Below are 24,607 nucleotides of genomic sequence, written 5' to 3' on the forward strand. Positions count from 1 at the left end.
GGTACACCGAGAAGGAGCAAGACTCTCCCTAGGATATTTAATTAACTACATAGTTTAACCTTTGGTTAACCTTAGGTTGTTTAACCTTCCAGACATGCACCCTTCAACCATGAAACGTGACAGACACAGTTTCCAAAGCATGTTTGTGGCAGTTGTCCTTGTCTGTGCAGCTTAAAGAATATATTCGTCTGGGGCGCCTGGGTGGCTCAGTCGGTTAAGCATCTGACTCTTGATTGTCAGCTCAGGTCTTGATCTCAAGGTCGTGAGTTCAAGCCCCACATTGGGCTCCATGCTGGGCATGGAGCTTACTTTTTTTTTTTAAAAAGAATATATTCATACTAGTTGGCTCAGCTAAGCTACAACTGAAACCAACAGCCTTATGGATCATTCACCCACCACTGGGCAACAACCACCCACCTTCCTTGGGTTAATTAATCAACCATTTCATATATGGTGTGGGTTCTCTCATCAGACTCTGATAGTTGGCATAAAGGATGCTTCTGGCAAGGTCAGATCCAAACAACACAAAATCTCCTATTTCCAAATGCTAACATTCAATTCAATACAATTCTCATTGTATTCTTCACAACTCCAAGGGGAAGATGTGGTTATTACACCTGTTGTAAGGACAAGTAAATTGAGGCCCAGAAAGGTGGAAAGGCTTCCCCAAATCAAACACCTAGTAAGTATCATGGATAGGTCTCACACCCTGAGTGTATTCCAGAGCTCAGGTGGGGATGATTGCGTCGGTAAATGGGTACGTTTCTAGACTTCGTTTTATTGTTTTTGAGGGTGGTTTTGCTTCTCTCTTAATTTCCACTGTGGTTCCTTTCAAAGTGTGTGCCATTTCTCAGATGGGTAAGTGGAAGGAGGTGTTGTCCAGGCTCACTGCAGCTCAGGATTAGAGTATCCTTTTGGGTGGTGTCTGGACCCAACTGAAGATTCAGGAGGAACTGGCAGAGCAGACATAGAGGAACACATGGAAACAGGAAGGTCGAGTGGCTTGGCCTGGAGCCTGGCACTTTAGGTAAGGGCTTCTCAGTCTTGTGGGGAGCTTGTTAAAAATAGATTGCTGGGCCTCAGCCTCAAGAGATTCTGGTTCAGTAGGTCTTGGACAGGTCTGAAAGTTTGCATTTCTTTTTTCTTTTTTTTAGTTTAAATTCAATTAGCCAAAATATAGTACATCACTGGTTTTTTATATAATGTTCAATGATTCATTAGTTCATTTAACACCCAGTGATCATCATATCACATGCCCTCTTTAATGCCCATCACCCACTTACCCCGTCCCCCCACCCACCTCCCTTTCTGCAACCCTGTTTCCTGGAGTCAAGAGTCTCATTTGGTTTGTCTCCCTCTCTGGTTTCTTCCCATTCAGCTTTCCCTCCCTTCCCCTGTTGTCCACTGCACTATTCCTTATGTGCCACATATGAGTGAAACCATATAATTATGTTTTTCTGACTTATTTCACTTAGCATAATACCTTCCAGTTCCATCCATGTCGATGTACATGGTAGATATTCATCCTTTCTGACGGCTGAATAATATAACACTGTATATATGAATCACATCTTCTTTATCCATTCATCCATTGAAGGACATCTTGGCTTAGCATTTCTAACAAGTTCCAAGGTGACATTGATGTTGCTGGACTGGGACCCACACTTTGAGAAGCACTTGTCCAGGTCTTCAAACACTCCATGCCCGCCTCATCTTCTCCACCCTACTTCACTCTCAAATTCCTTTCACTTATTATTAGTACCATATGCTAGAGTGTTTTGATTTGTATCTTATCTTGCTTTTTCATGAGTATCAGACTCATCTGCTACATTAAAAAGTCCTAAGGGACATAGAGCATGGCATTATGTCTCACTTAATCATGACTGCTGATTGACTGGCTGTTAAGAATGATGGTCAAGGTCTTGCTAGTGATATTCCAGACACTGACCCAAAGCTTAAGGCGTAATTTGCTAAGAGAAACAATAGCATGATTAAGAGCTGGGCTTTGGATGCAGATGCACCTGGGTTCCAATCCCAGCTCACCCAGCACTAGCCAGGTTAATTTCTAGCAAGTCACTTAACCTTGGAGGGGTCTAGATTGCTCTTCCTTATGCCCCAAATCCAACCCATCACTAATCTAGTTGGATCCACTCTGAAATGTATTTTGAAACCATCCAGCATGCTTGGGTGGCTCAGCTGGTTAAGCATCCGACTGTTGATTTCAGCTTAGGTCATGATCTCAGGGTCGTGAGATTGAGCCCCACATCAGCCTCTGTGCTGGGCATGGAGCCTGCTTAAGATTCTCTCTCTCTCTACCCCCCTCTGCCCTTCCTCCCAAAAAAGAAAAGAAGAAACAACCCATATGGATCAACTGTTGCCTCTTCCTCCTCATAGAGGCCATCCCTGGAAACCCTATCAGAAGAAACCCCACCAAGCACTCCCTGATGTCTCCCTGTGCCTTTTAATCACAGCTCTCAACACGATCAATGGCTCACAGCTTTCAACATAATCAGTGGATAACTCATTTACTTATTTCCTTATCTTTGTGTGTCTCTTCCACTACTAGAATGTGAGCCCCACGAGAGCAGGGATACTGTTTGTATTGTTCACTTATGGATCCCCTAGGGTCCATTCTAGGGTCTCCTAGAATAAGGCTTGACAGATCACGGGCTCTCAGAATCTTTGATGGACACATGGAAGAATAAATGAGTGGATGAACTTCAGTTTCCTCACCTGTAAATGAAAAGAGCCCTAACAGTACCTACCTCATGAGGTTGTTTTGAGGAATAAATGAGATTAATACACAAAATAAGAGTAAACACTTCTATAGTGCTTACCTCATGCCGAGAACTGCTTTAAGCCTCATGAAGAATTAGCCCCATTTTATGAGTGAGGGAACAGAGGCAAGTGGCTTTCCAAGGTCACACCGCTAGGAAGTAGCAGAGCCAGGATTCTGGCTGCAACATTCAAATCAGAGTCCATATTCAGAAAGACCGCACTCTCTGTAAGACTCTTAGCAAGATGAACGTAGGTTGTTTAAAGCAAGACTCTTAACAAGATGAATGTAGGTTGTTCTTTGTTTATGTGTCAAACCTTACCCAAAAGCTGTATATTTTGCATCAAGTCACACAAATCCCAAATCCCAGTTCTTACTCTGACCTGGCTTTTTCCAAGTCTTGTGCGCCTTCCCTGGAACCAAGACCAGTGATTCTGGGTTCTTCGTGCCCTCTGGGCTGGAGGAGTGGGAAGCCCAGAATCTAGCACCAAGGACAGCTCCCCCATTTTCTTGCCCCAATTCTTTGCTCCTAATGCTTATTGTCCTAAATTATTTTGACAAAACTTCTAGGCCATTCTACCCTTTCTTTACCTGTGCATGGCACTGTGTAGGATAAAGCGCAGAGAAGGGAGCACTCCGCTTTACACTCCTCTTTAAGTTAGTAACAGCCTTGGTGGGTATGGGAGGAAAGCTCACTGATTTGGAAAAAGAGGAGCTTTCTTCTATACAGACCACCAGTTCCTGACATCACAATGACTCCCAATAACACCCTCCCCCAGTGCTGTTTATCCACACAGTGCAAATCTTATCACTTTACCACATTAAAAGAATTTTTTTAAGGTAAATATTCTAGAGGCTTTGACATCCCTGATTTTTGTCAAGTACCCCCAAACGGGTTCCATTGGGCCAAAAATAACCAAACCATTGAGCTGAAATACTAAGAAGCACAAGAGGAACTCTCACATTAGCCTTTAGGAAACTGACATCTGGAACCACAGGGTCTCGGCCTATAGTTTCTGGCTTCAAAAAAACACATTTGAGGCAAGGCCCCAGATGGGTCTCCTCTCTACTGGCCTGGGACACCCACTAGACATTCCTATTGAAGCCCTGTTGGGAAACACTATAGAGTCAGATGTCTGGATGGGGCTGCCTCAGCCAAATCACTCTGCAGGGACTCCAGTCCCAATCTCTGATGGCAGTCATGTACTTACAACACTTCACAGGGTCTGAGAGTCAAAGACAGATGACCTCTTCTCCCCACTGTCTTCTCACCTGGGAAGAGGACACGACTGACCATTCCTGGGAACACCATCATGAAAAGAGGCAGCACTTTCAGGTAGGCGGCCATCAGAGAGCCTCCTTTGGCATGGGACAGGTTCTTGGCAGCCAGAGACCGCTGAACGATCACCTGGAAAACAGTGGGGTGGTTGGAGGCTGAAGTGGCTCTCTCTAAAAGCAAACAAAGAGTGCATCGTGGACTTGGGATCTCGGTTTGTCTAGCTTCTATTTGGGGGAAACACCACTTTCCTATTCCCAATCCCTGTGGTCCAGTTGAGGAAGCTAAAGAACCCCCTTCCATCCCCTCCCTACTCCTTTATCCTGGAGTTGGACCTGGCCAACTTGATTTCTACACAGAATTTCTCCACTTCTCTGGCTACCGTGATCAGTTGAGGAAAAGTATGAATCCGAGGTGGGCCAATTACAGCTTTCCATAGAACTTCAGCTTAGAAGAGGCAACGGAAAGCAGCACCCTACCACCCAAGGCCTCCATTAGAATTGCCAACTATGAAAGGAGCTTAGACCACCAGCTGCACCTCTGACATCATATTGGGAAAGATCCCTTGAAACTGAAGTCATCTCAGGGATGCCTGAATGGTTCAGTTGTTTGAGCACCTTCCTTCAGCTCAGGTCATGACCCTGGGGTCCTGGGAGCGAGCCCCACATCAGGCTCCCTGCTCAGTGAGAAGCCTGCTTCTCCCTCTCTCTCTGCCCCTCCCCCCACTCATGCTCACTCTCTCTTTCTCAAATAAATAAAATCATTAAAAATATATATCAAATTAAAAAAAAAAAAAACCTTATCTACTCAAAAGGAATAACTTGTTCCAGAGTGTTTTCTGAGTAGGAGACCGGTCCCCCAAAATCATCCTCCAGCCTTCAGATTCAATCTACATGAGCCCAGAACTTTCTCTCCTATTTTCTTAGGCTTTGAGTCTTGAAGCATCTGGAGAAGCTACAGAGACCTTGGTGAGTTACCAGAGCCTTTACAAGCAGGTTCAGCGAACTATGGACAAGATGACTGAAATGTCACATCATTACCACTGTGACACTGTGACAAGCAGGACAAAGTTGGGATTCTTCCTTTTTTTTTTTTTTTTTGACAGTGAACATTTATGGGGTAATCTTCCTAGAGTGTCCTGCTCCTTCTTTTGAAACCCACTCCCTGTCCACACGGCTACACTACCATCTTGGGCATAGCTGCCTGACCCAGGGGTGGGCACCTGACGCATGCTGGACCCTTCTACAGGATTTTCGGATTGGGACTTAGGGAGTTGTCAGCTTCTTTCCTGTTGGTCTGCAGTGCGAGGCAATAAGACGGAGATGGAGAGGGAAACCAGACTACGTTCCAGCAATTTCTGAAGGCTCGTTCTACTTCCTGCTGTTTGTATTCCACGAGCTAATACATCTCCCACCCTTTTCCTGATAGTTTCAGGGGTTTTGTTTGTTTGTTTGTCACTTGCAGCCAAAGGTACCTTGACAGGCCCAAATTAGATTTGTTGGGATGCTGCATAGGAAAGACTCTAAAATGTAGGATTGGCTTATGTGAGGAAAAGGTGGGGAGCATGGAGGCCCTCAGTCCACAGCTGAGAAGTTAGCCGTCCTTGTTTAGAGGTTGGTTTAATTCGGGTGCCCGGGTGGCACAGTTGGTTGAGAGTTCACCTCTTGGTTTCGGCTCAGGTCGTGATCTCAGGGTCGTGAGATCAGAGCCCTGCGTCGGGCTCCCTGCTCAATGCGGAGTCTGCTTGGGATTCTCTCTCTCTCCCTCTGCCCTTCCCCACCCCGTGCTCCGTCTCACTCTCTCTCTCCCTCTCAAATAAATAAATAAATCTTTTAAGAAAATTTATAGAAGTTGGTTTAACTGTTATATGCTATTTCTCAGAACTCCAGACATGTATCTACTGAGGCTTTCTAGAACACTTGAGAATGTGGTAGTAAAATGTGAGGATATCAAGGTCTATAGAACACGTCATGTTGCTTCAGTAAGGTGCCCAAAGAGGCACACAGGCGTCGATCCTAGCCTGTCCCTCTGCAAGCAGAGAGGAAAGCATTTAGAGCTTTGGAAAACAAAGCCCTTTCTACTGGAGATCCCGAACTGTGACCAAAAGGAAGTCTGGCTTTTATTCCCAAGAAGTGGAGAATACAAACATCAATTTAAGAGGCAGCTGAGTAAGTTTGAAGACATTTGTGCTCCTTGAAAACCCATGAGCCCAGGGATGAGGGGGTCCCCTTGTAGGACAACCCCCAGGTCCAGGTAATGGAACCACAGTTTAGAGGAATGGTATGAAAAGGAGTTAATCCATGTAGAATGGTTAGACCAGCAGCAGTAAATGTTTAAATGCCATTACAATTGTCTGTTGTTATTTATCTTTTCAGTCTCTACCCAGGAAGATCTGGAATATTCTCTGTCAGTGAGTCACAAATGCTGCTTTGCCTTTCTCCTGTTCTAAAATTAGCCTAGGGGCACCTGGGCGGCTCAGTTGGTTGAGCCTCCAACTCTTGATTTCAGCTCAGGTCATGATCTCAAGGTCGTGAGATAGAGCCCCGTGTGGGGCTCCCTGCTGCGCACAGAACCTGCTTGAGATTCTCTCTCCCTCTCTTGCCATCCCCCCACCACGCACACCTGTATGTTCTCTCTCCCTCCCTCTAATAAATAAATATCTTAAAATTAGCCTAGATATACCCTGGCAAAGCTCTACGTTCCCGAGGGCAGGACCAGCACAGTGAAGCAAAGCAGTCTCAGGACTCCACAGAATCCAGGTCAGCGGCTACACTGTGTGGTCAAGACCAAAGTCACACGGTCAAGGAAGGCTTGCGTTTCCAGGCCCTCTTGCCCTGCTGGCGTTTGGAAGGAGACTGAGTCGTCTGTGAGTAAGTCCCCAGGCTCCTGAACAACGTGGGGTGGGTTGGAGGTGGTTTTCACGGGGTGCATGCTGGAATTCCAGCTAAGAAGGGCTCGAGGCACCTCAAGTATTTGTACAAATTCAGAAGTGTCAGCCGGCGGTGAGCTGTGTCAAGAGCACTAACATAAACCACAGCAAATATGTAAATGTTTTTCGTGGTTTATTAACTGTCCCTGCGACCGAAGGACTATGGCCAAATTCCTCATGCTTTCCTCTTCTGTAACCATTAGTAACCACAATGTTAGTAAGGAAACAAGGAAATAAGATGTTAGTATTTCAAGGTTATGCCCCCTGAACTTGACTCGGGGCCTGTGACGTTTAAAGTCCACGCTGTTAGCCTAGATCTGTGCTGTGTCCCAAAGTGTCTCCTACCTGAGATTTGCGGGGGGAGGGGGAGAAGATCTGCCAAGGATGGTCTCTCTCTTAAAGGGGCAGTGCGTGTGTATTGTGCCCACCACTGCCCAGGTACAGAGCCACTCTGGGCCATGGGGGTACCTGGGCTCTGTTCTCGGCATGGTCACCTGCATAAATTCAGTTGCCCTACTCCGAGATCATCACTTTCCATCAGCCCTGGGGCACCTGGGTGGCTCCATCAGTGAAGCATCTGCCTTCGGCTCAGGTCATCATCTTGGGGTCCTGGGATCGAGCCCCGAGTCAAGCTCCCAGCTCAGCGGAGAGCCTGCTTCTCCCTCTCCCTCGGCTGCTCCCCTGGCTTGTGTTCTCTCTCTCTCTCTCCTCTCGCAAATAAATAAATAAATAAATAAACAATCTTTTAAAAAGATAAAAAATAAATAAACTTCCATCAGCTCTGACTCTGTAATACAGCTTCCAAAATGGTACACAGATCTCCGACCCTCATCAGGAAGACACATTTCAATGGGTGATATACTCGCTGGGTTTGCAACCTGACCGAGCATAAACAGGCATGCATAAAACGGCTCCTATCTCCCTGCCCACGAGCATGCGCTCTTCTTCGTTTTACCTACCTCCACCCGGAGTTTCTTCATGGATACGTAAGAAATGCAAATATCGATTCTTTCCCTCCTCGCTTTAACACAAAAGGGCTTACTATACATGTTGTCCTGCCTTTTGCGTTTCTCGTTTCTTTCTTCACACCAGCTACGTATGAGCTGGAGGGTCTTGGTTCTGGCCGTTCCCTCCGTTGCAAACTGTTCCCCCACTATCGCAGGAAGCCCTGCTCTTCTTCGAGGCCTCTGCTTCCAAGGGTGACCTCCCCTTGCCACCATATTTTATTTATTTGTTTTTCAAAATGCTTTATATATTTTATGTAAGTCATCTCTACACCCAACGTGGGGCTCGAACTCACAACCCCAAGATCAAGAGCTCCACCGACGGAGCCAGCCGGGCGCCCCGCCACCCTATTTTAAACTGCATTCTCACCTTCTCAACCTCTCTTGCCTTCCCTGCTTTAAAAAAAAAAAAAAGACATTTATCACCTTTAAATATTCCACATAATTTACTTATTGTCTGTCTACCCCCCACTAGAGGAAGGTGAGCGCCAGGTGAGACAAGAGCCCTGTCTGATCTGTTTACTCATGCTTTCCAAGTGTCTGGGACAAAGACGACACCCAGTGAGTATTTGTTGAGTAAACGATACCCAATATCAATTTTAACCTCCATTTAAAATGTCTTCTCTTTTGTTTATTGGATCTTTCCAGACATTAGCAAGCTGTATTAAGAATTCCCCTTTGGGGCGCCTAGGTGGCACAGTCATTAAGTGTCTGCCTTCAGCTCAGGGCGTGATCCCGGTGTTCTGGGATCAAGCCCCACATCAGGCTCCTCTGCTAGGAGCCTGCTTCTTCCTCTCCCACTCCCCCTGCTTGTGTTCCCTCTCTCGCTGGCTGTCTCTGTCAAATAAATAAATAAAATCTTTAAAAAAAGAAAAAAGAATTCCCCTTTGCAGGGGCGCCTGGGAGGCTCAGTCCATTAAGCATCCAACTCTTGATTTTCGGCTGAGGTCATGATCTCAGGGTCGTGAGATCAAGCCTCATGTCTGGCTCTGTGCGGAGCAGAGTCTGCTTGAGACTGTCTCCCTCTGCCCCTCCCCCTGTTCACTCTCTCTCTCCCCCCCTCAAAATAAATAAGTAAATCTTTAAAAACAAACAAAAAACAGTTCCCTTTTGCAAATATTAGTAGCCCCGGATTTGCCATTACATGAGCAAGCTCCAGAAGTAAAATAATGTGGAGCAGCAGGAAGGAAGGAGTAGCCGAGCTTGGTGGGGGAGGGAGAGGGGAACGCAAACAAGAGAACAGATGGAGGAAACCAGCCGTCCTGCAGGGCGCTCCCTCATCAGCTGCCCCGTACCTGATCCGTGCACCAGTACCACAGGGACGGGACGGACATTCCAAGTAGGATCCCAGGCCACGGGAGATCGGATGTCACGGGGTCTCGGAAAATATGGAAGGCATCTTCTCGGGGCAGCCCGCAACTGTTGTTCTCACTCCGGTTGCTAGCCACGGCCAGGAAGTACTTCTCCTCCAGGCCTTCCATCCCGCCAACTGCGGCAAAGCCTAAAACGCAGAAGAAACACCAATTTGCCAGAAACTCCGAGCCATCGACAGCAAGTGGTAAGGGGATGGCTGGATGGGCGACATCCTACGTAGAGCAGAGCTAACGGGACGTTAGTCACCTTAAAGGTTCTTAGCCTTGTTTTGATGCCTTAGTGGTGATTACGTATTGCTTCTCAGAATATTAATAACCAACGCATAATACAAAATACATAGGATTATAAAGGAAACCAAATATACTGAAGGCAATCATCAAAACATAAAAACTGTGGCTTAGTAGTTATTTGCTCCATTAAACAGTACGACCTAGCAGTAGGTCTAATAACTATTTATTAATTAATTTATTTATTTTTAAGTAATCTCTATGCCCAACATGGGGCTCGAACTCACAACCCTGAGATCAAGAGTCATACACTCCACTGACTGAGCCAGCCAGGCTCCCTTGTAATAACCATTTGGTTTCAAAGCAGCCATGAGCACAAACAGTACTTCAGGCCAAGAACTGTGAAAACATCTGGATAGAAACGTCTGTGGTATCTTTTGGTATCAAAGTCATGGATGTTGCTAATATTCCTGTGGTTTATTGCCTACATCTATAACTGAAAAAAATATGCTACATTTCAATTCTAGATTTATGAAAACAGAGATGGATTTTTTCCCATCCAAATTCACATGGGTATTTTTTGTAAATTTTGCTTATTTTTTTTCAGTGACTAATTTTTGTAGATGGTGCTTTGATGCTGGAAAAAAGTTATGTTCGCTATTATAAGAAAGCTTATTCATTCATGTAATTTATAACTTCTAAATCCTTATTTATGGTTTTGTCCTGTGGAGTGTTGAAGTCTTTGGCACTATTTTGGTTTCTGTCAATTTCTATTTCTAACAACTTTCCGTCTTGTGTATTTTGCTGCAAAGTGTTTTTTGTTTGTTTTGTTTTTTAAGGTTTTATTTACTTCCTTGACAGAGAGGGAAATAGAGCGAGCATGCACGAGCAGGGGGGGTGTCAGAGGGAGAAGTAGGCTCCCCACTGAGCACGGACCCCGATGAGGGACTCGATCCCAGGACCCTGGGATCATGACCGGAGCCGAAGGCAGACGCTTCACCAACTGAGCTACCCAGGCGCCCCTTAAGATTTTTTTAAAGTAATGTCTACACCCAATGTGGGGCTTGAACTCCCAACCCCAAGATCAAGAGTTGCATGCCCTTCCAACTGAGCCAGCCAGGCACCTTAAAAGGCTTTTTTTTTTTTTAAAGGCTTTTCTCTTCTTTTTAATCACTCTAAAAGATAATCGACTGTCTAAAGCAAAACTTGTAGCCGTGTATCGGGGTTCAGGGCGTGTGTAAATGTATAGTAACAATAACACAGAAGACAGGAGGGAGAATTCGGAAGTGTAATATTGCCAGCTTCTTAAACTATACATGAAGCAGGAGAATAACATTAGAAGGAAAACTGAGATGAACATTGAAAATTTTAGGGCCAACACCAAAATATTTTTACTTATAATTAACCTTCAAAAAAATGATTGTTTACTTAATAATGTCTCCTTCCAATCATTTGTTAATGTACAGAAACACAACTGATTTTTGTACATTGATTTCGTACGTACAACTTTATCAATTTGTTTATTGCTTCTAACAATTTTTGGTGGAGTCTTCAGGGTCTTCTCTATAGAATTCCTGTGTTCAGCAAACAGACAATTTTCAAGTACTTGGAGATTTTGCAAGTATATTTCTGTTATTGATTTTTATTTAATTCCACTACAGCCATAGAATACATAGAAAGATCTAGAGGTTTGGCTAAGAATAATAGACCTTGGGCAGATCTGTTTTGGCTCTCTCTTGCCTCTGAAAATCTGTTTTAAGTAGCTCGTGCAGCCCTGGGAGGCTCAAAGATTTGGTATTTCTGACAGCGACACTTTTCTAGTGAGGTTGGACATGTCACATATCCGTTACTCATCTGTATTTCCTCTTTACACACAGGACACCATGAAGTTTTTCTTCTTTTAAGGGACTGAAACACTTCTTGTTAAGTTAATAATACGTCTTTTTCGTCTGTGTTGTGAAACAATTATTCTATGACGACTCTGAAATCTTGTTGGAAGGATTACAGGCACAGAAACAAAATGCAAACCGTGCAGAAAGACACCATGTTCCGGTCAAACTCTTGTTTACACCCCTCGACCCCTGTTTCTAGACAATTCCTGAGCCTTTCCTTGTTTTCCATGCCTTTAACACGTCAGAGGAACTGGTTAGGTTATGTTGTAAAATGTCTCTCGATCTGGGCGTCTGGTGGTTCTTCCCGATGAAGCTGAGGTTATGTCTTGGCAAGCATGGCACACAGGATACGGCGTGTCCTCCTCCCCGTATCAGGAGTGACATGAGGTCAATGTCTAATTCCCGGTGACATTAACCGTGATCACTTAGCCACAGTGGTGTGGGCCAGGTGGCTCCACTGGGAAGTGACTATGTTTCCCTTTGTAATGAATAAATATTTTGGACACGACAACTGCGGCCATGCAAAGATCCTGTGCCTTCCTCAACTCTCCCTTGCCAACCTGAGCTCGTATTGCTAGGTCTTGCCTGCAGGTCACTGTGATGTCCTCCTGGTGAGTTTCCAGCTCTCCCTCCAACTGCATTTATTCCCTGGGATTCTTCTCTAAGGAAGAGCTGCCGCTTTGCCCCTTTAATTTGTTAGTCATTTATCCCTATCAAAATTAGAAGAACTATTCATTTTTACTTACAAAACAGTAAATGTGGAGGTGCCTGGGTGTTCAGTCGAGTAAGAGGCTGACTCTTGATTTCAGCTCAGGTCATGATCTTGGGGTCATGGGATGGAGCCCCTCGTGGGGCTCCTCACTCAGCGGGGGGGCTGCTGGAGAGTCTCTCTTCTTCTGCCCTCCTCCCCCGTCCCTCTAAAATAAATAAATCTTAAAAAACAAACCAGTATGTTTCCATAAACCCAATTCTTTGACAGCTAAAATAACCATATGTCGAGCAGGAATGCCCCAGTGGCTATGCTTTTGAGCGTGGGCTTGCCGATCACAGTGATGAAAGCAGATGTCACCGAGAGAGGGGCTGTCATCCACCCAAGTGACCCTGGGGCCCCACTTACTGTAGCCCATCAGGATGAGCGCTCCTATAAGCATGATCAGCGTCTGCAGGGCGTCCGTGTAGATCACAGCGGCCAGGCCACCTGGGTGGGGGGGAGGTAAGCACTGGGGTGAGGAACGGGTACCGTGGTGGAGAGGAGTTACCCTGGGGAGCAAGTTCAAGACCTGCCTCAGGAGATTTCTTAGTGTTGTTTGCAAAGATGGCCACGGTATCTCCTTCCCGAGTGCGTGCCCGCTTTGCGCCGCGGCTTTCCTGCTCCTTCCAGGCTGAGGTAAAGCTGATTGCTCTACCTCTTAACAAGAGGCTGGCCAAATGGCTTGCTTCGACCGACAGAATATGGTGGGAGCGATATTGTGCAGCTTGAAGCCTAGGCCTCAAGGACCTGAAAGGTTCTGCTCTTGCTCTCGTGTTGCCCTGAGACCTCCGTGCTGGAGAAGCCCATCCTCGCCTGCTGGAGGACGATGGCTCACGTGGGGGGGAGGCCCAGCGACAGCCCTCTGCCTGGACTTCCCTTCCCCCTGCACTTCTCTTAAGAGCTTCCTTCATAGCATTTAAGTGTGGTTCAAACGTCACCCTAGTAAGGCCTTTCCTGAACATTCTCTGTGGGAAAAAACCCAAAAAACAAAACACCCTCCTTATCCCATCACTGCCTGTCTCGCCCTGCTTAAACTTCCTTCAGAGCACGTATCAGATTATAATAATATATCCTCATATTATTTCTTGGTTTCCTTGTTCATTGTCTGTCTCCCCATTAGAATGTAAGGTCCTTTCAGGTAAAGATTTTATCTGTTTTGTTTACGGCTGTGCCCCATTTCCCAGCACGATGTCTCGCACCTGCTAGGTAATATCTAGATGTATTTGCAGAATGAATCATATGACACCAAGAGGAGGCAGAGGAGGGTGAAGCTGGAGCAGAATGTAAAGATAAAAAGGCGAATGCTCCAAACCAGATACTTGTCCAGGCCCTACTATGTGCCCGTCTCTCCCCTACGACGCAGCTCTGGTGGGGAGAGAGGAGGCTGCCCGACCTCAGGCTCCAGAATTCGTCGCTCACCATCTAGTGTTACAGAGTGCACGTGAGCAAACATGCTCAGCCCCGACAGTTCTCAATAAATAGTTCTTCAATAAATAAATGGAAAATAGCTTGATGCAGCTGTGGTCCATTTTTAAACCCTCCTTCTAATTGGGAAACCCTCTTCCTTTGGACAATGGCTGAGAGAAATCATCTTATCTGGAGTCATGGAGCGAGGTGTAATGAATGAATGGTTTTAACACACGGGAACATCAGAAGATGGGCCAGGAAAAGATTGGGGGGGCACAGCCTCTCAAGCATCACCCCTTGTTCAGACACACCTGCTATAGTGTACAGAGCCGTGATGGCCAACAGCCCGACTATGGCCAGGTAGAGATCCAGGTGCAGAGACTGCTGGATAAAGATGGCGCCTGCATACATGTCCACCTGGGGAGACATAAGTTGGCGGATGAATGAATGGAAGGACATTTTCAGTGCAGGCTCCCCTAAGCTGGATTCGGGCAAACAGAAGAGTCCTAGACTGCCCCTTATTCAGCCACATCTTCCCAGATGGGGGGTCTCAAACTGGAGCCCTGCGGGCCGTTACATTTGACACCCATTCACTGGGCTAATACAACTTCCTCCTCAGTTGTCTTCCGGCTTCTGTTTTTGGTCTTCTACCCTCCTACCCTCGACACTGCAACCTTTATCAAATACTGTCATGATCCTATCATCCTTCTCCTGCCCATTAAAATTCTTCAGTGGTCCTCCCACATCCCCCCTGATAACATCTACATAAGTATGTTAGAGCTGCATGCCAGGCTTCATGGTCTGCTCACCCCTTGGCCTCATTTCCTTCACTCCCTCCACGTTCCCTGCTTCCCTAATGAGCCCTGTCCATCCATCTGGAATGCCAGCCCCCCTTTCCCTAGCTGGGAACTTCCCTTGGGAAGGCTTCCCACCTCTGTAGCTTCCCACCAGCCGAGAGGCAGGGTTCTGAAAGGATGTTGTCATCCAACATCCGTCTCTCAAGCCTGTAGCTGGCGTAGAGTCCGTTATTGTTTGGAGTGAATGGAATTCCTCGGCACTCCCCGCCCCCAGCCCACCTCACCTGGGACAAGCTCTCGCGGCCCCAGCTGGAAGCAGAGACAGCATCCGCGTGAGTCAGGCTGAGCACACGTGGCCTGGGGGCTACACCGCATCTACCCATCTAACCAAAGGCCCGGGTGGGGCAGGCTCGATGGGCCTCAGCATAGCTGATGAATCCCTGATGACTGCCTGACCCCAGGAGGGGGAACAGCCCCCCACAAAGGGGCTGTTGGGGCTCTCGGAGTCCCGTTCTGTGACCCGCACCATCCAGACATGTTGCCAAAGCTTTGGCTGGAGTGGAAAGAGGTGTCCTTCCCTCCACCTTTTCTCCCAACTTCCTCTGTCCATGCTTCCCCTCTTCCCTCACCCCTCCCACCCCTCCCGCCCTCCAAGCCTGCCCAAGAGGAGGAAATGCAGGGCAGGACACGCTGCCAGGGGCCGTACTGGACCTTCTCAGCCCCTCACCGAGATCTTGGTGAAGATATAGATGAACAGGTAGAGCACAGCCAGGGTGACCGGGATCCTGTGGCCTCCGAAGCGCTTCCTTAGGTATTCTGGCATCGTGGTGACCTGGGGGCCGGAGCTGAGCTGTCACCACCCGCACAGCCTCAGGGCACTGGCCCTACCCCTCTCCCTCCCCGCTTCCTCTCCCAACTCAGCAGCCCTGATGGTCCTCTTAACCACAGACTTAAGAAGGGAGGAGAAAATGGGGACAGAGGAGTGGCTCAGTCAGTTAAGCATCTGCCTTTGGATCTGGTCATGGTCCCAGGGTCCTGGGATGGAGCCCCACGTTGGGGGGGGGGTGTCCCTGCTCAGTGGGGAGCCTGCTTCTCCCTCTGCCCCTCCCCCTGCTCTTGCTCACTCTCTCACTCAAATAAATAAAATCTTGAGGAAAAAAAAAAAGAAAGAGGAGGAGAAAATGGGGGCAGAGGGGTGGGGTGCAGAGGACTTGGGGTTCTGTGCAGGGGGATATACCCACCTATTGCTCCCACCCCCATCGTATTATCAATTACTTACTGTTTTTCTTTAAACCAACTCACATAAACAGTTAAATACATTTACCTCAAAAGGAAACTTCAAAGCACCACCGTCAACAGAAATTCAATCTTCAATTTAAGGGGACCGACAAAAATAAACACTGGATAATCAAGCAATTATTTTCTATTCTTCTCTGGCAACACCGAAGACTCTGGACCCTATGCCTATTCATCCTTTAACAACAGCGAAAGAGAATGCTGGAGAAGGGTCGGGCTGGTGTTACAGGCGGACCAGCGCCAACCTAGACTTGCCCCATGTGTTCATCCAACAAGTGAAAGGCCACAGGACAGGACACAGCGCCAGCATGGGATTCGGTGTAGTGGGGCCCACGTCTAACACCTAAAAGCGTCTCAAGAATCTCCATTTGCCCATGCTCCAAACTTTGGGGAAATTGCTCTCCTGTCAACCTTTAGGCAGGTTACCAGCAAAAGCAGGGGATTCAGACAGCAGTCTCCAGGGACAATAAAGAGACGAGGCGGGCACTGAATCACGGTGGCTCCCTCATGCCCGGGGGCGGGGGCAGTCTGAAGCCAGACATCATTACCATATGGGCACCCCAGGGACTGGGCCATGCTGCCAAGGACCATTATTTGGGTAGAACTTTCCTCGAGGGTTTGGCATGTTCTTTCCCAGCCTGCTCACCCCCACTGTGCACCGTACCCCCAGACTTGTGGTTGAGACAATGCCATATCTGGACTCTGAACATCAAGCCAACTGTTCTTCCATGAGGTACTAGATTTTCGATGGGGAAGGACAGACTTAGATTTTTGCAGAAATGTTTGTAGCCCCTCCTCCAGGCTGTTCCTGCTTGGGTGTCCCAGTCTAACTCAGGGAGGACACTAATGAGTCCCTGACCACGAGCTAATGAATGGCCAACCATCCACTCCAAAGTCAGACTGTGAAGCAATATTGGGAGAGACTGTTAATGGTAGAATCTGGGTATTCAAGAACACAAGGGCATGCGGTGCAAAATCATTTCAACTTTGATGTAGGCTTGGAATTTTTTTCAAAATAAAACATTGGCCAAAAAAAGAAAGTGAACTCTAGGAATAAATGGACATTTGCAAATAGAAAAAAAAGCAAAACAAGAAAAAAAGCTTCTCTTTTCTCCCCATCTCCCCCAAAGGGCAATCTGGGAGTCTGACCTTCATGAAGGTCTTGCCTCTCAACCCTCTGGTTTTACAGCAAGACAAGCACATTAGGGGTTTTCCAGAAGCACGTGGACCGAACTCTTACCATGCTACCAGGCAATCATGCAGGGGGAGATTCAATCAGAGCATACTGAATGGACACACACCAGTGGACGTGGAGTGAGAGCTGATTAGAGAGGACAGAGAAGGGCTTCAGTCCCTTCAGGTAAGTGGGCCGAGGAAGGGGCTCTTCACGCAGATTTACTGTCTCATCTGTGGATGACAGCCGACAGACGGGAGGCCACAGCTGTTAGGCTAATTGTGTCAAGCAGCTAGGAAGGCAATCTGCCAGCAAGCAAAGCTGAGACAAGCAGGCAGGTAGACAGGCAGATGGAGAGGTGAGGAATGGCCAGCAGTCAACACAGGAACCGCCCTCTGGTTATGGCTAAGATGTTAAGAATTATGTTAAGAAGCAAACAAAGTAAATGACTGCTGTCCTGGGGGATGAGCACCCTCGTTCCTGAGGCCTCACCGCTGGTGGGTCCCCCTCCCTCACACACCCCTCATTTCTTGCAGGATTCCCTGGATCCCATCCAGACTGCCGCACTTCATCGTCATGTAAAACCCCTCCCTCGTCCTCCAAAACCCATGCTCCCTGCCCTCAGCCTTCCCCCGGGCCCTGCCCAGCATTCAGGGGGGGATTCCAGTCCCTTCTCTGTCCTCCTCTTTCGAGACTTTTCCCCAGTCTGGAAGCAGCCCCAAGGACAGTGCAGGGAACCCACAGGGGACACCTCGGCTGGTGTCTCAGTTTGCTCAGCCCCAGTAAATGGAGTCTTTCCACTCCAGTGAGCCAGTTCCTTGAGCCACACCTGAGCCTCGTCATCCCCGGGACCCCGTTCACGTCCGATGCCCCAAATGTCCATCAACGCAGCTCCCTCATTTGCTAACGCTCATGATACTTTGGGACTTGACCAAGACTTCCAGTCCTTCACCAGTGCCTCTTCTTTGGGTGTTGGCTCATTCCCCATTGTGTACCAGACACAATTCTAGGAGGAAACCGAATAGTTCCTGCTCTCCCGGAGCTTAAGGTCTACTGGGAGACACACACAGTCTAGGGCAGTGGTTCTCAACCGAGGACGATTCTGTACCTCCCCAGGGAACATCTGGCAATGTCTGGAGAATTGGGGCTGTCACAATTTGGGGGATGGGGTGCTGCCAGCATCTAGCGGGTAGAGACGGCTGCTGCAAATACCCTACAATGCACAGAATACCCCCACCCTGACACATGCACAACACCCCCCCCCCAAATTATTCAGCCCGAAATGTCACTAGGACTGAGACTGAGACACCCTGGTCTAACGGGAGAGGCACACAGTCTGATGGGGGAGACATATGAATTTAATCATCGCATGAGCAAATGCAAAGGAGCAACCAAGGCCAATACAATGGAGGAGGAGATTTAACCTAATCAGAGAGGTGAGAGGGGGGCTTCTCAGAGGAACTGTTGCTTAGAGTATGATTTGAAAGATGAACACAAGTTAACTGCCCCATGAATGCAAAGAAAAACTTTCTAGTGAGAGGGAAAAGCACTGCTGTGTTTTGGAGAAACAGCCCCGTGAGGACGGGGAACAGCTGGGTCCTGCCTTCGGCTCAGGTTGTGAACTGCAGGTCCTCGGACCGAGCCCCGCATCAGGCTCCCTGCTCAGTGGGGAGTCTGCTTCTCCCTCTCCCCGTCCGCTTGTTGTCTCTTTCTCAAATGAATACATAAGAAACATTTTTTTTAAGGGGGGGGATGCTTGGGTGGCTCAGTCAGTTAAGTGTCTGCCTTCAGCTCAGGTCATGATCCCAGGGTCCTGGGATCGAATCCTGCATCAGGCTCCTTGCTTAGTGGGAAGCCTGCTTCTCCCTCTGCCTGCAGCTCCCCCTGCCTGTGTGCTCACTCCCTCTCTCTCTCTGTCTCTGGCAAATAAATAAAACCTTAAATAAAAATAAAAAAAGAAAGCACAGTGAGATACAACCACGTGCCCTCCAGATTATCAAGAATTTAGTTGGAAAATACCCCGTGCTGGCAAGGATGTGGAGCAACGGAGCAAAGGGAATCTGCAGACACTGCTGGTAGGAGTATAAACTGATAGAAGTATCTGGGGGAAATTTTGGCAGCATCTAATAAAGCCAGATGAACATAGGCAATAGCCCCAAAATTCCACTCATAGATAGTCAGTCTCTGTGAACACCTTTCACGGGCTCGGGACACCTGTACACTATGTTCTCAAAGCGTCATCCGTCACAGCCCCACACGGGGACAACCTGAAGCCCACAAACACAAGAATGGACAAGTACCCTGGGGTGTAGTCACACCACGGAATACTATGTAGCAAAGAAAATTAACACACCAGCGGCACGCAATGAAAGAATAGGTTACCCTGATTCCATTCATATACATTCTCTTTTCAAAAGTAAAATGAAACCATACTGTTTAGCTACACATAATGAAACCTGCAAAGCAAAGCAAGGAAGCGAGTACGATGAACATCAAGGAGAAAAGAAAGCATCGTCACCTGCAAAAGGCACATGGGGGAGGTTATGTTTTATGTCTGAATCTGGGTGTTTATTTTGCAACAGTTTGTTAAGCGGCACATTTGTGTTTTATCACTTTTTTTTGTTTTATCATTTTTTTGTGTGTGTTTATTTCCCAATAAAAACGGAGCGGGTAGCTGTTTATCTTTTCCTGGTATTGACCTTTCTTATCTAGTTATGGGCTGAATCTCTCCTCTGAATACTTGTATGATGCTGTCCAAAGAACGTCTAGGTCCTGGGAATTCTGCACTGAACAGTGCGCTTGGAGATCCTTTTCCAGCCATCTACTGACTTTGTCCCTTTTCCCGGCATCATAGCCCGTAGTGTGGATGCCCACTCCCCTATTGATGGACATCACGGCTGCTCCCATATATATTTTTTTAATTTATTTGTCAGAGAGAGAGACAGAGCACAAGCAAGGGGAGTAGCAGGCAGAGGGAGAAGCAGACTCCCCACAGGAAGCCCAATGCAGGACTCGATCCCAGGACCCTGGAATCATGACCTGAGCCCCAGGCAGATGCTCAACCGACTGAGCCACCCGGGCAACCCAGCTCCCACGTTTTCCTATTATAAACAACCACAGCTGTCATTTCAAGTCTTCCTGCTTCTTCTCAACCTCCAGCCCCCTGAGTTCCTTCCTCGCCCTCTGCAGATGGCATTACCTTCTCCCTGCCAGAGAAAGTGGCTGAGAACGGCTGGCTGCCCTACCTAGGAAATTCCCTCGTCTCCGCCGGTCTTTACCACTTTCCATAGGAGGTACTGATACACAGTTATTGATGCTTTGGCTCAGAGACCCTCGGTCCCAGTCCAGTGTTGTTATACCCCAGATATTTTGCCCACATGGGAGCTAGTCACAGGTGGGGGTGGACAGACCCAGGCCAGCCACCCACCAAAGGCCTTGCTTATTGTATTTAGACTCCGTATCATCTCCAAGCAAGATTAGTTATCCGTGTTCCCCTGCCCTTTACACAGGATCACACTACATCTGGCACAAAGTGATTTTTTTTAATGATTCCTTTTATCATTCAGCAGCTCTCCCTACTTTGTGTATTTTTTTAACTGCCATAATGAAAAGTGAAAATCAGTTCTTGCTTTACGAAGACCAGGCTGGGACAGTACGATCCTGCCCTGTGTGGTAGGACCCTTAAGACACAATGAAGTCTAGAGAGGAGGACTGCTGTAAAGCTGTCAGATCAGAAATGATTTTTTAAAATGCTTTTTCAAAAAGTCTACAGCAGTGTCATTTGGGAACAAAAATGCTGACCTTCACATCTGCCAGAAATAACTCCGTTTGTACAGTTTTGTGCACAGAGGAGGAAAAGCAGTAAACCTATTATGGCTTAAACATTTAAAAGACACTGTGAGTCTCATATTGGCGCTGGAAATAAAGAACGTCGGTGAGCTCCTGTTTCTTCCTGAAAGCCTGCCCGCCCCTTCGTCATGGGTCAGCAGGTGGGAGCTGCTAAGGAGGGGGCTCCCCCATCTCACCGGTACGGCGTCCCTCACCATGTGGGGGAGCTCCCAGGGACTGGCTAATAGATATCCTCAGGGGGGAGGGAGGGAACACAAGGGTGACCCTCCCAAAGGGTGTCCCCACCCCAGAGCACCCCGACTCACCTGACCAGCGATGTAGATGGGGAGGAAGATCCAGGCCAACATCAACACAGAGAACAGGCCCTGCCCGAGAAAACAGAGTCAGGACTCAGCTCCCACCCACATCGAGGTGCTGATTTGCATTTCTCTCTGCACTTGGAGGTGCCCTGGCCTGGCTCCATCTCGGGTTCGGTACCTCATCCTCCCAGGGCCATCATACTCCCACATTGAAATGGGAGAAGGAGATGAAGGAGGGAAGCGTGGAAATAGAAGCTTTCCTGTGACTCCTCATTCAGTGGCCCCCAAAAGCTCGTGTCGCTCCCCTTCATCCAGACATGGGCCCTGCCTCGTTGAGCCAGGATGGGCTGCTAAGTGAACCCCATCATACGGTGATGTGCATAACGTACTTAAGTCTGCAGCACAGAACGAGCCCTTTAAAAATGCTTGTCACTAAGGGGGTGGCTGGCCAGCTCAGTGGGTGGAGTGAATCACTCTCGAACTCGGGATTGTGAGTTCAAGCCCCACATGGGGCGCGGAGAGGACTTAAAAATAAATAAATAAATAGAGCTTGTTTTAGAAACAATTGTTAAGTCACTACGGAGATGAAGCACTATGAAGAGGGCGTGCCCTCCTCAGTGAAACCCACACCTTACATGAGCCCTGCTACCGGGACAGTGTGTCCTATGTCTGGGGTGCCTGTGGGGTGGCAGAAAGGTCAAGAACCACCAAACCACAGAACTACATTTCTGTGATGGCCGACTGGTATCTAATACACAGAAATGCCCTCGGGCCCCATGACACCTCCTACTGCAGCCACGAAGGAGAGATTCCGAGCCCTCTTATCCCACATATTGGTTTTTTTGGGGTCCCGGCTTTCTGGGCCAGGATCAAGCAAACCCAGACGAGCCCGAAGCTTGCAGATCAAACTGATTTTTGCTGACCAGGAGCGTCTTTGGTGCTTGTTTGTTTTCTCATGAAGTACAACTCTATTTTTAAAAAGTACGGGGTAGGGGCCCCTGGGTGGCTCGTTGGGTTGAGCTTCTGACTCTTGGTTTCAGCTCAGGTCATGATCTCGGGGGTTGGGGAATCGGGCCCGCCTTGGGCTCCGCCCTCAGCAATGGAGACTGCTTGGGATTCTCTCCCTCTGCCCCTCCCCGGATTCGTGCTCCCTGTCTCTCTCTCTCTCTCTCTCTCTCTCGAAAATAAATAAATAAATAAAATCTTCAACAAAAATTAATAAATGAAAGTGCAGGGCACTCACACTGTGCCCCAGGATCTACCTAGTAGGCAAAGGGTGAGCCGTACCCGCCTGGTAAAATACTTACATTCAATTCGTAAGCAGTGACAGAAAGGCCCACAGCAGCACCTGACCCTGCCAGGCCAACAAAATGTCCACTTCCCACATTGCTGGCAAACAAGGACGCACCCACCTGTGGGAAGATGGACAAGTCAGATCTCGGATCGATGGTCTATGGTACCTTCTCCCCACCCCCAGTTCCTCCCATGCTCCAGAGGGACCAAGACAGAAGGAGAAGTAGAGAAGGCAGGACCATCCCTAGACTATCTGGTACCTTTTTTTTCAAATTAGAAAAAGATTCTTCTTCTCCAAGACTCTTTTACTTCCATCTATCAGAAATTGGCCTAATAAATGTGTGTATTTATGATGGCTAACATATGAATTGTGTGCCATAGGGTTGTGCAGTGCACAACATAAACAACTGTATGCAGCATCTCCAGGGGAAAGGGTGACAGGTCTTGTGGAAGGTGCTTCATAATAAGAATGAGGAAGCCTGTGTTCTATTCCAGTTCTGCTTCTAACTTAGCAAAGCAGATAGCCCTCTTTCTGGTAGAACACTAAGTGGCCAAGTCTATACTCAATGACCCCAATCCCTGGTCTCAACCAATTGGACCAGACAGCTCTGGGCATCTGGCCCAAGCTGCATCAGTTACATTTTCTCTCCTGGGACTCTGGAACTGGGACACCATCTCTGTTACTAAATCCTAGCTAGTTTCTCTCACTGAGGCCTGCATTCTCTTGGTTACTCCCTGTTTGGGAATAGTGCCCATCCAGAAGAAGAGAAGTTGATATGGACAGATGGAAGGAAGACAAGAAGGAAAGGAGGGAGGGAGGGAGGGAAACCAGGTCTTAGTGACATCACTTGAGCCCCTGCCCTCAGCCATCCCTGAAACCAGCCTAACTAGGTTTTTCCCTTAGGTGAGCAGAAGAATCCTTGTTGTTCAAACACATTTGCATTGGAGCTAAGCCTTCTCTACACTGTGACTTCCACACAACGTACAACCAGAGTCCTGCGAGACCACAGGCTCAACAGAACATCCGCCCTCGAAGAATCTTTGAAAAGTGACTTTAACTGAACCAAAGATCACTTACTGGCCACCACACCATGTCCCCTCCAGCTAGGAAGTAGCCTTTCACTGTGTCTCTCTTGGTCTTCACTGTGGACTGAAACAAAGAAGAGAGCGGGAACAATCAGAGGCTTCCCAGAGCGCTTGAGCTATGGAGAGTCCAGCAGGCCAGATTTGCACATCAAGTGTACTTTAGATTTTGGTTTTTTTTAAACCCATGGTTTAAGAAGATTTTAATTTGAATGCTTTAGAGGAGACATAAATTCTTCAGGTCAATACAACCCCTGCCACTCCCTGCTTTGCATATTTACAGCTCACCTACGTACTTGAGTTTTCAACCGACGGCTTATCTAGCAGAGCTCCTGATGGGTCCCGTTTGCTGTTAGCGCCGCATAGCGGCGCGGCCGGCAGACACCAGGCTAAGCATCACAGAGCATCATCCCGTTAATCCCTACCCCCCAATCTAACAGATGAAGAAACTGAGGCTCGGAAGCGAAGTTACTTATCTCGTGCCGTTATTTCTAGACAGTGGAAGGGCTGGGAATTCAGACCCAGGTCTGAAGGATTACAGACTCCGAGATCCTTCAGCCTGACAACTTCACACGTTGGAGGACTTTATCCTACATTACAGCTGCACACGTCCAAAATACTGAGTGCACCAGATTTGCTGACTGCGACACAGTTTGCAACAGGAAGAGATAGGAAGCTATCCCAATGAGCCTCAGCAGAAAATAGGCTAAATAAACCACAGTACAATCACCTCATGGAACCCTGTGCGATTTTTAAGGCGTTGAGGAAGCATCAATGTACTGATATGAAAAGATAGCCAAGAGACCACAAGAGGTGAAAAATTGCAAGGTAAAACAACAACGTGTATAATAAGCTACTTCCTACTTAAGAAAGAGGCAAATACACACGATGATATTTGCTTGGATTTCCATAAGGAAACTCAAACTAATGGGCGAACAAGTTAACAACAGTAGTTACCTGTGGAGGGAAGGGCAGTAGTGAGACTTTTCACTGTATGTCATTTTAGTTGCTTTTATTTTTCAACCATGAGCCTGTACTGCCTTTAAAAAAACAAAACAAAACAAAACAAAACAAAACAAAACAAAAACAAACCTTCCTTTAAAGAAGAAAAAAGAACATGACCTTCACAGTGAAGGAAATATGGATTCTAACTCCAGCTCTGCTAATCTTACTAACATAT

The 24,607-nt window shown here is 47.5% G+C and overlaps 1 protein-coding gene across 4 annotated transcripts in view; it reads right to left on the bottom strand.

The window, feature by feature from the left end:
- Positions 1-24,607, bottom strand: part of SLC5A11 (solute carrier family 5 member 11) — a 34,153-nt gene that overhangs the window by 8,756 nt on the left and 790 nt on the right. The window contains exons 2-9 of one of the 4 annotated variants that reach the window (XM_008697149.2): positions 23,423-23,494; positions 22,359-22,463; positions 21,058-21,117; positions 15,161-15,265; positions 13,948-14,053; positions 12,596-12,676; positions 9,281-9,486; positions 4,049-4,184 (exon numbers count right to left, since the gene is read on the bottom strand). In XM_008697149.2, the coding sequence (XP_008695371.1) occupies positions 4,049-4,184; positions 9,281-9,486; positions 12,596-12,676; positions 13,948-14,053; positions 15,161-15,265; positions 21,058-21,117; positions 22,359-22,463; positions 23,423-23,494 (871 nt within the window). The remainder of the gene's footprint in view (positions 1-4,048; positions 4,185-9,280; positions 9,487-12,595; positions 12,677-13,947; positions 14,054-15,160; positions 15,266-21,057; positions 21,118-22,358; positions 22,464-23,422; positions 23,495-24,607) is intronic. The other 3 variants (XM_008697150.2, XM_040635207.1, XM_008697151.2) reach the window with 3 other exon arrangements.

The sequence above is a fragment of the Ursus maritimus genome, unplaced genomic scaffold, assembly GCF_017311325.1.
Source record: "Ursus maritimus isolate PB19 unplaced genomic scaffold, ASM1731132v1 scaffold_2, whole genome shotgun sequence".
In the NCBI taxonomy this organism is placed as follows: Eukaryota; Metazoa; Chordata; class Mammalia; order Carnivora; family Ursidae; genus Ursus; species Ursus maritimus.